At 34.5% G+C, this 14,086-nt stretch overlaps 1 protein-coding gene across 24 annotated transcripts in view; it reads left to right on the top strand.

The window, feature by feature from the left end:
- The window catches only part of LOC121316704 (neurexin-1-like), a 442,910-nt gene that overhangs the window by 14,282 nt on the left and 414,542 nt on the right, over positions 1–14,086 (top strand). For 12 of the 24 annotated variants that reach the window (XM_041251800.1, XM_041251790.1, XM_041251782.1 and 9 more), the window contains exons 2-4: positions 10,789–10,806; positions 12,297–12,326; positions 13,516–13,527. The exons of 5 other annotated variants lie outside the window; for them this stretch is intronic. In XM_041251800.1, the coding sequence (XP_041107734.1) occupies positions 10,789–10,806; positions 12,297–12,326; positions 13,516–13,527 (60 nt within the window). The remainder of the gene's footprint in view (positions 1–10,788; positions 10,807–12,296; positions 12,327–13,515; positions 13,528–14,086) is intronic. 7 more of the 24 variants (XM_041251789.1, XM_041251783.1, XM_041251779.1 and 4 more) reach the window with 3 other exon arrangements.

Below are 14,086 nucleotides of genomic sequence, written 5' to 3'. Positions count from 1 at the left end.
TTCTAATTTTTCTTTATACAACTTTATTAAATCAAAGTTAATAAATAAAAAAAATGTTTTTGAAAACACACACAATACACACACACACACACCACACACACACACACACACACACACACACACACACATATATATATATATATATATATATATATATATATATATATATATATATATATAACTAAACTAATAAAACACCTCCCCAAAACCTCAAAGCATATAGTGAAAAATGTAACTATATTGATAACCTCAAACAAAAAAAAAAGGAAACAAAAACAGTTGTCTGACCTACAGTTGAACTCGGAGGGTGGTGGGTTCAATAGCAGGACTCTGCTGCTGTACCCTTGAGAAATATATTGCTCCAGTAAAAACCAAACTGTATAAATGAGTACCAGAATTTATAAAAGAGTGTCAGTCGGTTATTAATAATAATAATAATAATAATAATAATAATAATAATAATAATAATAATAATAATAATAATAATAATAATTATTATTATTATTATTATTATTATTATTATTATTATAAATAGATGAGAGCACTATAGTGCTGAAAAACCTACTTGAACTGACCTTTATTTCACAAACTTTACGATAAATACCTAACTTTATTCATAAAACTGCCCAGAACACTCGGTTCTAAAGTTCCATTTGGGATTATAATGATGCATGCAATAAAACTAAGCGAGTAAACCTACCTAAACGATCTTTACATACCTTTATTAATCAGACAGTGTTAGAAGCAAATGTCAACTGTTTGAACAATGTAACAAGATTCATCACAGTTGTAATTAAACATAGTTGCTAAAATTGTAATTAAACAGTGTACATTGTTCTGTAGGTTCTTGCTCATTAACAAAGTTGGGAGGTTACATTGTAACAATGAATTTTAATGAATCTTGTAACATTGTGTCAAACAGTTGAATTCTGGTACCCCCCCCCCCCCAAGCATAGTGTTGTTTTTGAATGCTGTCATGGGAACGATTGTACTCGGGGCTCGTTTGTAACTTGGGAGCTCACCAGAGGTAGCTTTAAAACTACACATTGAACCAGTCTATTCTCCCATATGTCCAGGGGCTAAATCAGTTTGGTGCCCTTTACATTTCAAAATGGTTGGTTCAGCAATCACCATTAAAGACAATGGCAGCTGTGCAATGATGTCAAGCTTTAACAAAAGTTATTCAGCTGTTGACTTCTGTGTAAGTGATCAGTGCATCTGGGGGAATGCAGTCCTGCTGGTAGAACATATAAAATGACTTGGGTTTTGCTTTTACTTCTTTGTATATTGAGTGCAGCGAGGCAGATTCAAGTGGTTTATGACTCTTAAATGTTCCTAGCGGATCTCAGTTCTGTGGGTAGTTCCAGTCTAAGGCACCTTACGGTATTGCGGTATGTTGATAGGCCCAAATATACTCACACCTTGCTGTGTCTCAGTGTGGTTTGATCTGGTTATATTGAGACCCTGGTGGTATTGATTGCTGCCTCAGACCCCGCATTGCTGAACATTTTGTAATAACCACAGTTTTGTAGGGGTTTTAATCTTGACATTTTCTATTGATTGACAAATCATCTGATCTACAAAATATTTGCATCACCTAGAATTTTAGGATTGAGACAAATTGAAACACAAACTAAATAAACATCATTTAGATCTTTTATTAACATCACATAATCAAAGTAACTACCAAATCATATCGCTACCGGAAGCCATACAAGTAGTACAGTATTTCATGTTAAATTTCGTAATGTCACATTACATTTTTGTTAGTTTTTGGTCAAGTATATGAAAAACGGTATGCAATTCAATATGTTAATGAAACATTATTCAGCAGGCTCCAGTAAACTTTACAAAAAGAAGTATTTAGTACCAAGTCACACATCACGTAAAAAGTGTGGTTTATCCGGTAAATGTGATTTTTTTTCAGAAATAGATTTTGGATTAGCTAAGAAAATGATTATTCAGTTCTGAACTGTATTATCCTATTGATAGTGTATTAACTGGTAATATTTGGTGAAGAGACGTGTGTGTGTGTGTGTGTGTGTGTGTGTGTGTGTGTGTGTGTGTGTGTGTGTGTGTGTGTGTGTGTGTGTTTGTTTTTGTAATTGTTAACCACACTTGCAACAATGAAATGAGCACTGAATATCTCATACCATTGCCATTCCTCTTCTGGATATGTTTATTTAATAAGGGGAGTGTAGTGCATACCGAGCAGAGGCACGCAAATGTAGCCAAATAGCTTTCTTTCTGATGTCAGCCTTTCATACTTCACAGCAATGTTCTAGAAATCGTGTAGTCAAATATTAGTAATATTTCAAATGGAAATTCATTATTGAACAGCGTTACTCTCTTTAATAGTGTCAGTGAAAGGGGAATATGCCTATGCACCAATTTAGCTGCATATTTATTGTTTTTTTATTTTTTTATTTTAATAGCAGGCTTTTTTTGTGCTGCAGGGGATTCATTCAGTAAGAGCACATTGCCAGTGGATTTAGTTTTACTGAAGAGGATGATGATGATGAGTGAGTCAAGTAGATGTTTTATAAGCTTCTGTGACAGTGGTTTAAATAATCATTAATTCTATAAGGAAACAAATAAAACCATGGTTCTGGTAGAAACATTTGTCTAATTATGTAACTAAGCATATTTTTCAGTATTCCTGCAATGCATTCTGTAAAATTCATGTTTGTTGTTGCTGTTATAGTGTTATAGTGTTACATAAAATTAATTTGTAAGAACAATTATGAAATTGGCCTTTTTTTTTTTTAACTATTAATGAAATATATATATATATATATATATATATATATATATATATATATAATATATATATATATATATATATATATATATATATATATATATATATATATATATATATATATATATATATATATATATATATATATATATATATAATTAGTATATATATAGTTGATCTAAAATTTACGACTGGAAAACAAATGTTAGGATTTTCTGCACTGTTGTATTTATCAGAAATATTGCATGCTCGAAGAATTTAGATTACAACATCTGAAATTCTACATGTGCTATTGTTAGACCAGGGATTAAGGTTATTAGGAGTATAAGCTTCTCTGCGATTATCCTCAATATCAGAAAGGATAGGATAAGAATACAAGATAATTTACTGTGTCCTGCAGCACATCTGTCATTTCAATCCCTTTCTGAGGCATGTTCCTAAATGTAGTCAGTGTTGCCAACATCTATTGTAGAAGCAAAGACTGTAGGGTATAATCAGTCGTTTAAAGTGACACATTTCAATATAACCATGTTGCAAAGTCAGTGTTTTAATAAAGTATTGTTTTAACCTGTCGTATTTAGCGCCAGAGCAAATCCTAGTGGGAAGAGGAATTCATTCTCCCTGTTTGGCCCATTTTAATTGCAAAAATGCTTCAGTTAAGCTGGTAAAACAGTAATATTGACGCTAACAATTTCTATATATAATTATAACTGCGATTGTTATCGGTTATATATATATATATATATATATATATATATATATATATTTTTTTTTTTTTTTTTTAATTTTAATGTTGCTTTTGGGTGACTTGCTTTTGAGCGTCAGTTGTTCAGCTACACAGCTTGAAAATAATTACCTGTGTCATCAGTATAGAGGTTATAAAGGGTAATCAATTATCCTGATATGGTGATATTTAAAAAAAAAAACATACAGCGAGTCAAATGGATTGCAGGTCAGTGATACAGTATTAGGAAGTAGATGACAAGTTCTGTTTGAAAAAAGATCTTGCAGCCTCTCCATAGTGCTGCACACTGACCAATGACACACAGTAGGGTAGCTGTATAAATATTGCATTTAATTCTAAGTGTATTCTGGTGGATGACTTGCATGCCTTTTATAGACTTTGTCCAGGATACAGTATATGTCTTCCTTTCACTGTTTTATGCTTCTGTTGCATGCTTTTAAACAGTCCATTAGAAACATCAACCAGGGCAAGCCTTCAGCAACACAGCTGATTGTATACATTAGAAAGATAAGTAGTAAGCAACTCTTCTATTAACAGCTAATTGATGCAAGTCATATCTTATACAGCTTGGGCTAAAAAGAAATAAAGCTGACATCGCAGCTTGTTTAGACATATGAACAGTGTGGTTTCCTAGCAACTTCATTTGTCATAAGAAACATTAAAGAGATTGTTTACACCATGTTATATCCAAAATTAAGTGTTTATTATCTATTTAATATCCCTTTATGTGTAGTGACTTTCATTTGCATTTTCTTCTTGTAGTGCTCAGCCATCATTTGCTATCGGTATATTGTATTTCAATTAATGTACTATTTGTCAGTTAGAAAGGTAAAAAGGAGACAAACGTTTTCAATAGATGCTTTTGTTATTGCATGGCACTCAATTTTTTCATAAATAGAACAATTAAAAGGGTAAATGGTATAGAAATGCGATTTATAGGAATTGCTAAATGAATATGTATATATAATATATAAGAGCCTACTTTACAATGTTTCACAGTGTTTAGCATACCTTACCAAAACCTTTTCCAAAAGAAGAGGTTTTAAGTAATCGCAGGTCAGGTTTTAACCAATCACTGATTGTGATATATAGTATATATATAATATATATTATATATATATATATTATATATATATATATATTTATTTATTTATTTATATATATATATATATATATATAATATATATATATATATATATATATATATATATATATATATATATATATATATATATATATATATATATGAATTCACAGTTGCCAGTACAAAGTTTTGGGGTCAGTAAATCAGTCTTTGAGGAAAATACCAAAACACAAACTAGCAAGATCCACATGGCTGTGAAGAGGTGTGAAGACATCAAGTGGCATATCTTTTGTTGTGACTAATTGCATAGCAAGTTAAATGTTCAAGTGCTACTGTGATGTGTACTATTAAAATACCATACCCTTTATGTTTCTCAGTAATATATAAACTACATATTTTTGTATCATGTTTTAACAAAGAAAATAAAGACCTGTATATATTACTACTATATTAAAAGCCCTGTATATTACCGTATTCCTTCAATTCGGCGCCACAGCGTTTATTTTAAATTGATCAAAATGGCTGTGGTGCCTAAAAGAAGGCGATCTTTATACAAGGGCACCCTTTATTAATAATACTATAATTTTCAAACGCTGCAATATTTATTACATTTTAGAAGTATCGCGGTTGCTTATTTTCTGTAATACGGTAGCCTACCTTAACTTCACTTATCATCTTGTAAGCTATCGTCCTATTTCTAATTTGCCTTTTTTGGCAAAAATCTTGGAACAGGTGTTTGCAGCCTAATTACAGTGTCATTTTTCATCTAATAAGTTGTTTGAACCTTTCCATTCGGGGTTTAGGCACAAACACAGTACTGAAACAGCCCTGGTTAATGTATTTAATGATTTGCTGATGGTTGCTGACTCTGGGTTACTTTAACATCCTTCTCCTCTTGGACTTAAGTGCAGCTTTTGATACTGTCAAACATGATGTCTTACTGGATCATATGGAACAAATATTTAGGGATTAGTGGTATTCCCCTTCGTTGGTTTGGCTCCTATTTGGCTAACAGGAGTCAGTTTGTAACCCTTGGCTGTTATAAATGTGAGGTTGCTATTGTTACGCAAGGTGTTCCCCAGGGCTCTGTACTGGGACCTTTATTACTTAGTCTATATGTTGCCTCTTGCTAGATTATTCACCAACATAGACTTGGGTTTCATTGATATGCTGATGACACGCAGATCTATTTACAAGCTAAACCAGATCCTGGTGTTGCTGTTACTGTATTTTATAGTTGCCTGTCGCATATCAAGATAAGGATGCAACAGAATTCTCTCAAGTTAAATGGTGATAAGACCGAGGTTATGCTCATTGGCTCTCAACAACAGCTGCTTAAAGCTGGTGATTTCAGTTTGGTTATTGATGGCACTGAAATTAGCTCCATGCCTAAAGTTGGAAATCTTGGTGTTGTTTTTGACCCTATGTTGTCGTTTGAAGGTCATGTCAGAAACGTCACTAGAGTATCATTTTACCACCAGCCTAACATTGTCCGGTTAAGGTCTTTGTTGTCTTTGTGTGATGCTGAAAAACATAAATATTTTATTTAATCAAGATTTGACTACTGTAATGCCTTATTTACCTGATTATCTGTCCTAAATAGGTTCCAGTATGTCCAGAATGAAGCAACTCGGCTACTACAAAAAGTTTTTTATCTCAGGACATAACTCCAGTCCTATATAAATTTGGTTCCCTGTGAAATACAGAGTTGATTTTAAGGTCCTGCTACTTACATATAAGGCACAGATGGGCTAGCTCCATGTTACCTTAAGGACTTACTGTGTGAGTATACTCCAACACACAATTTAAGATCTACTGATCTTACCTACAACCAGGCTACGCTGTATGGGTGATAGAACCTTTTGTTGTGTAGTACCACAATTTAAAGAGTTCCAAATAGCTTTGAATATAATGACTTGCTATTTTAAATGACTATTACTAGTTTATGGTGTGTGCAACATTCCAATTTTTCTAGACACTGGTGCTCCAATACGTAATTTTTCTCTAAGCCTGCCTTTACCTGGTATTTGAATTGCTTTGATCTCATCTGGGAATTTCCAATTGCCAGCACTGAAAGACTTCCTCATTCCATTAAAATATTGTGACCTTGTGACCATGGGTGGGGCTGGAAGAGCTGACCGGTCACGATGTCACAATAGTGGATCCTGGAACCAAAGTTAGAAGAATTGCAAACACCCTAAAAGTGGTAATATATATATATATATATATATATATATATATATATATATATATATATATATATATATATATATATATATAAATATTATTCATTAAAAAAAAGAAAGAAATGAAAATGACATTTGAAGCGTGATTGCTCTTGAACCTAAACACGGTTTGTGCTGTTGCTAATGTACTGCTGCTGCCTTCGGGACACACTTGCACCATAAATGAGATGACTCAAAGGGGTTTTCTCTTGCTGTAAATAAATACAGGTATTAATTAATTACCTAATTAGTGCTTGATGAAAATATTAGCTATGGAATGGATTCCTATTGTCTAAAAGTAACTCCACTTGCAGAAGGATTGCAATTCAGTGACATTTTTTTTTTTTTTTTTTTTTGTTACTGCAAACATGTTTTGATTCTCTGTCATATCTAAAAACCCAGCTCTGAACTACAGACCTTACACAGCCCTCATCCATATCTGTTAGAAGACATTGTAAAGGAAAGGGTGTGGTCAGCTAACCCTGGACTTTATCAACACATTTACATCTGCTGTCCTGCATATTTTCTATAAGCACCTTCCTGATAATTTGTCTTCCAAGAACATGTGTTATTGATTGATTTATTTATTTAGTTTCAGAGTTGATAAATTGACGTTTGGTTTTACGGTCATGTCAAGTAGAGAAACGGTTACAAGTTTAGTTATATTACTTGGCAGAGAACCATTTACTCACTCATCCTTACAGAAAACTTTGAAAAATGCCAGGGGTCATTTGCAACTTAACCTTTGGCTTTTATGGGTACCTGACTGCAAGTGAGATTTTATTTAAACTTCTGATGATGTCTCTGTGGATTATCAGGTTCGTTGGTTGATCCTAAATTAAACAAGGACAGAGTGCTGTCATTGGGATATATTCCTCCACCTGTTGTTACATTCTCTTTTAATTTAAAAGTACAGAGCTCCCTCGTTATACATGCAGTAAACAGAGTGGAGCAATTATTATTAAATATTATTATGGTGTAAAGTGGTCAGAATGAGTGGGCTGCATCTAAAAGTTCCATAGTTAATGTAAACAAACCAACCATGTATGTTTTCTTATGAAGCCCTTTCACAGAAGGGTAAACTATGTAAAAGTGTAGTAAACTTTGACCCAGGGATCTAATGTTAGCATGACAGTGAACAGGATTGTGGGATTGTGGGACACGGCAGCTGTGAAACTGAATCTGGGATTTTTTTTTTTTTTAGTTATTGTATTGGCAATGGTTTTTACTCTGGTTTTCTCCCCAATTTGGAATGCCCAATTATTATTTGTATCCTGGTTCACTGCTGCAACCTGGGAAAAGGAGGCTGAAACATGGATCCACAGTGAAGCTACCAGACCTATAGTGCTGAAGGACAACACAGATCTGAATGGCTCCACTGCAAACCTGCAGGCACCCTATCAGCCATAGGGGTTGCTGGTGCGTGGTGAACCATGAATTGCCCTGCCTACCTAAGCCCTCCCTACCTGGGTGGTGCTCAGCCAATTGCATGCCTCCCTCTAGGAACCCCTGGTCATGGTTGGCAATGACATAGCCTGGATTTGAACCTGTGATCTCCAGGCTATAGGGTGCATCCTGCACTCCATGCAGAGTGCCTTTACTGGATGCACCACTTGGGAGCCCCTGGGGTTTGCTTATTTGAAGGAAAGAGGAAGAGGACATGTGTGGTGCAAAAATATGAAAGGAAAAAATCATTATAGTGAAAAATACATTCACTCAGAGCAAATGAAAACCTTTTCAGCAGACTCAGACCTTCCTTCACTTTTTTCTGTTTTCTTTCTTTATTTTTTTAAATTATAATCCAGTAGGCTACATTAAGAATTTGGAATAACAAAGGTTTGTACAAATGTAACATCACCATTGAAAGCTAAACACGACTGAGGAAGAAATGTTGGCAGTACAGACTCAGCATGTGTTGTGAACAAACCTCATGATTTCAGAAGCCCTGTATGAGGAATGCAGTTTAGTCATGTTACACTATATAGAAATTTGAACATAGACATTATCACAGCATTAAGAAAAAAACAGTCTATAATCATTTAATTCATGAAAGTGTTAAAGTTTATACTGCAATTCTGAAAAAATAAATTAATTTTTGTTCACAAAATGTTGAAGTCTCTGTTGGCCGCTATGTATGGTATCTCAATAGAAGCGGATGCTGTCTTTTCTGGTAAGTTTGCTGTCAAGAAACTTTTAATCTGTCAGAAAACAAGAGGTTGGAGATTGTATTTGTAACAGAAAAAGGACTTGAAATTGTCTTTAACTGTGGTCAAATGCTGCTTGGTTAAACGTAAGCTTGGGGATGCCCACTCAAAGAGGTTACCCCCCCTCCATTTCCCCGGTCCAGCCATTGCCATGGATTGGAGTATCACCCTGTGGAGGGTCCCTGTCAGCAAGTGAGTGATTCTGATACTACATAATGGATAATCTTGGAAATAAAGTGTAATGAAATCATTTAGGAAAATACCTCACTCTAAAGTGTAATGGCCAGAGAGAGAGAGAGAGAGAGAGAGAGAGAGAGCAGAACAATTAGCAATCTTCCAGAAGAGCTACAATAATCATCATCACTCATATGACTCCCAGTGTGAAATCAGTGTACTCTATACTCATAAGATCCTTTTCATTATATCAGTGGTTAGGAAACAAGGGGTATGAGTAGGTTTTGGATATAAGAAGAGATGTTCTTATAAAGAGCTGGGCTAATGGGTTGGTATTTAGGGATTTCATTTGCATTTCAAACAATATCTCTACAGTAACCCTATTTTATGCACCTACCTTTTATTAGACAGCCTTTTTATTACATTCAAATCTGGTAGATATAAATACATTTTGTTTTATATTTGTTATCAGCATGCTTGCAGCCACTGCATTAAAATACTTTTTAAAACATGTCTCGTATCATGTCAAAAAAGATGCTGTAACACCACCAAAGGAAATAACACTGATGATTTGGTTTAAACTAAACAGAGCTATACACTTTCTAGAATCAATCACTATAATGCTAGCAACAGGTGATAATTATCAGTTATGACAGTCTTCCTTCATCTCACTACATTGTAAATCCATCCTTGTAAAAGTATGTGCTTCTTTTCATTGCCTGATGTATTCTGTCAAGGCAACGTCTTTTTTTTTTTTTTCCACAATTATCCCAAAAGCATGAAATCGCATTAAAATCATGGGTTTCTTATTGAGAAAAAACAATAGTAGTAACTCTAACAGAATGATAGTAAAAATAAAAAATACAACTGTCTGGCTGTAAATTTAACCATGACAGAATTTGAAGTAGAAAGAGAAAAGATTTAAAGATGATTGTTTATGTGTTTATGGTGTCTAAAACCATCCTGTCAGTATAGTGACTGAATGCTGTTCTGTTTTCAACATATAAAGTAATGTAATGTCCTGCATGATTCATTTTAAAATGCTTCCATTGTGACTGTTAAACACAACTGTACTGTGATTGTCCAATATACCTTTTCAGTTCTGTATGTATTAGTTGTCACAAGCTAGTAACAGTGGCCACGTTTATTATGTATTTATTTAGTTTCATATTAGAAGCTGAAATGATGCTTAAGTTCATTATGGAAACTTTCCAGTATGGAAAAAAGGAGGACAATGGCCTTAGGGTTCTCATCAAAAGCACAGCTCTTGCCAGCACTGTTGAATTATATATTGACAAAAAGCTATAAAAAAAAGCCCTCTATTAGGAAGAACAGCCAACACCTAGAGCCCCATAAGGCCCACACAAAATCTCAGCACAGAATTAATATCCCTTTGTATTAAGTAAATTCCATACAGAACGAGCACTGCTTCCATGGTGCAATTGTCAACACCCAGTTTTGAATGGGGGCAAAGGGGCACTTGCATGTTGTGTTTGATGCCATGCATGATAACGACATGCAACGGCAAGTTCCAGTCTGCATGCTGCTTAATGAATGTTTTCCTTTTTTTCTCCTTAACCTGCCCGTGCTTGCAGAAGACAACTATGTGGAAGGTGGGTTCTCTTTGCTATGCTTCTCTTTAGCTCTTTTTAGTTTGCATTTCTTGAACTGTTCTGATACTGCCTGTACCATTAAGCCTGGTATTCCTGAAATGGTAAGTCTATTATTAATATTACACATACTGCAAATAAAAGATTAATTTAATTTACACCAGTAAACAATAGAGAATTAAAAAAAAAACAAAAAAAAAACATGTTGTTTTTTCCAGCTCCAGTTGAAGAGGTAAATATATTTGAATAGAATGCTGTGTTTAGCAGATTTCTAATTACTTTTGATTAAAACTGAAAGGTTAGGGTATGCATGCTTGACTCCAGTAAAAAAAAAAAATGGATATAGGAAACCAATTTATATGGGGTGTGCCTATTAACTTGCTTTAGTATGTCACTATATTTCAAATTATTCTATTATGTTAATAGTTAGTTATCATTTCCTGCCAATTCAGAGCAAGTCAGATAGCAGCACCCAAAAACACTTAATAGTTAGGTTGTCAGCAGGACAACAAAATCACAAAGACCACTTGCATGCAGTGGTTTGTATACTAGAATCCATAAGAATAACTGTAATTGTCTTGAAAGAAAATATGAATATAGAAGTGATACTCAAATATTGCATACTCAAAATTGCTTTACATGGTCTGAATATTGGTAAGTACTATACTCTTGACAAACTGTGTGCATTGCAGATTCCCTACTGCTATTAGAATTGATACCCCCAGTGGGCCTACATTCTACTGTGCTCAAATTCTCAATTTTTTTCTTCTTCATAAAATAAAACATGTACAGAATTTGATCATTTGTAATCAAGTAAATGTAGGCAAATGGCAACAATGCAATACAGTATTAACTACAAGCATTTGTATTTAAGACTATTTTAAGAAACTATTTGAACCTTACAAGCCTTAGTCGTGCTCTAAGTGAAAACAACAAAAACATGTCTTTGAAAGACTTTGTGATGTGACTTCTTAAATCAACCTGAATTAAATAAAATCTGCAAGATGTAAGGCAACACTCACACAAATTAAAAGCACAGGTGTAAATAATTTGATTCATTGGCTTGATGAGGGGAAAATGATCAGACCCAGCCCATCAGGTTGTTTTTCAAACAAATCAAAAACAAATTTTGCTCGCGAGATGATACAAGATACTACAATTAGACTGTCCGATTGAATCATAGCAGGGGGTATCTGTACCAGTATGTCCTTATAAAGCACTTTTTTGGTCTTAAAATATTTTCTTCTTTATAATGTAAACTTGTTGGGGGGTAGAGCAGGGCAGGTATCCTACTGTCTAAACTTAAAAAAAAGAAAAGTTCTTCAGTATTTGTGACACAAAGCATTTCAACCATTGGTTGAAAAAAATGCTTTTTTTTCGATTCAGACATGTCACTAGAAACATATGCCTGTCATAAAGCATCCTTGTCATTGTGACAGCACCTTCCCATGCTCCTGTGTTTTTTGCTGACTGTGCTCTTGTTTTCCTTCAAGGTCTGGCGCACCTGATGATGGGCGACCAAGGTATGGGCTCTGTTCCTTTTCCACTCTTGCTTCCATCGTTCTTTTGCACATGAACTCGGGCAGGTGCTTGAAAGCTGTCTTTGGCTGCAAAATAAATGGGTGTTTTTATTTGATCAGTCATCTATCCCTTTTTCTATTTTTTTTCTGTTATTCTTCCCCTTTTCTCTTTCTTTCTTTCTTTTTCTATAGCACAACAGCAACAAAAAAACAATCTGTCTTCCATTAATTCATTATCAAAGAGTCAAATTGCAGACAAACAAGTGTAAATAAACCAAAACCAAACCTATCCTAGAAACTCCAACTTTTAAAGATAACATGCTAGTTTGTAAGAAACATTGTTGTAGAATATGTAGCAGGGTGTGGCAGGCTGGCGAGTGGATAGAGGCCCAGAGACAGACTGCAGTTCAAAAAAATAACTATTTTATTATAAATAAACAAAAATAAAGTGCACAAGGGCAAAATAACAGATACTCAAACACAAATAAAGCAAAAACAAAACTCACAAAAATAAAGTTTCCAGGCTGGGCAATGCCTTCACTGGATTTAGAAAATTCAAAAAACCACAAAACAAACACCAACCTGCTTCCTCAGCTCCCTTCTCCCCAAATGAGAAGCAGAGGCCTCCTTTTATATCAGGTGGCTGGGCGCTGATTGATCGTTAATCAACCTAATCAACTAATCAACCCCAGCCACCTGAACATAATAAACCCAGGCAGGTAGGGGAAGTTAACCCCATCCCTGCCAATTTAAAGGGCAGAGCTTTGCTCTGCCACACAGGGTTATTTGTGAATCCATGCTTGCAATGATGCATGGCTGATTAAAAACATGCAGTTTCCTCTTGCCCGCTAGAATGTTAATGAAACTGTTCTTCTACCAATGGACGGATTAACCCTTTCCACTCCAGCCACTGTTTGTCCGCTTTTCCATCATTCCAATAAAGCATGACAACATGGGTGTCTGCATGCCCTGGTTATGCAGTAATATGTGTTCAATTCTTGCAGCCTAGTAAACCCTTCCATACATTCCCATACACGTCTCCATGTGACCATCAGTTATTATGTCTCTGTCAGTGTGTTTAATTATGGTTAATACATTTACATACACTTGCGATTCTTATGGTTGTTTCTCTCCTCTATATTCTTTTATCTGGGAATGCTTTCTTCATGGAATCATTTCATCAATTCCATAGGTAAAACTAAAGGTACCAAATGCTTTATTTTTTTTCATATCAACGTACATAGCATGCATATGCTAAATAGAGATGTACACTTTACTTAGCTGTGTACTGAATTGGGAAGGTAAGTACATTCTTTACTCTGCTTTACATCGCAGTATCATGAAAGGTAAGGATCGTTACATACATGCATACATACATACATACCCATGCATGGAAACATACTTGACACTTGAAGATAAAATGGGGGACCCTTGATCCTCTGGCTTCTACAAATCCAACTGCATCGGTAACACATTTTTAATCTGTTCAACATTTAATCTGTTCAAATTGTCTTAATCTATCCTGCTTTTCTGCATTATGTGGTAAGTTGTTTACTAAACCTCATCACCGGGCTCTTCCATGGTAGGACCAGGGATAGCTTTTTAAAATATATTATGTTTCTTCCTGTTTTTCAGATATTTTTTCAAGTATTTGTAAAGCACAAAAAACAGGAAAAAAAGTATGATTCTAGGTCTGTAGGAAAGTGCTTTAGGAGCCTATATTAACATGGGTTAAATTGAATTTAAACAGTGGTGATAATGGT

The sequence above is a fragment of the Polyodon spathula genome, chromosome 6 (genome assembly GCF_017654505.1).
Source record: "Polyodon spathula isolate WHYD16114869_AA chromosome 6, ASM1765450v1, whole genome shotgun sequence".
Classification (NCBI taxonomy): domain Eukaryota; kingdom Metazoa; phylum Chordata; class Actinopteri; order Acipenseriformes; family Polyodontidae; genus Polyodon; species Polyodon spathula.
The sequence above is the reverse complement of the archived record's forward strand: the minus strand, read 5'-3'. Positions and strand labels throughout refer to the sequence as shown.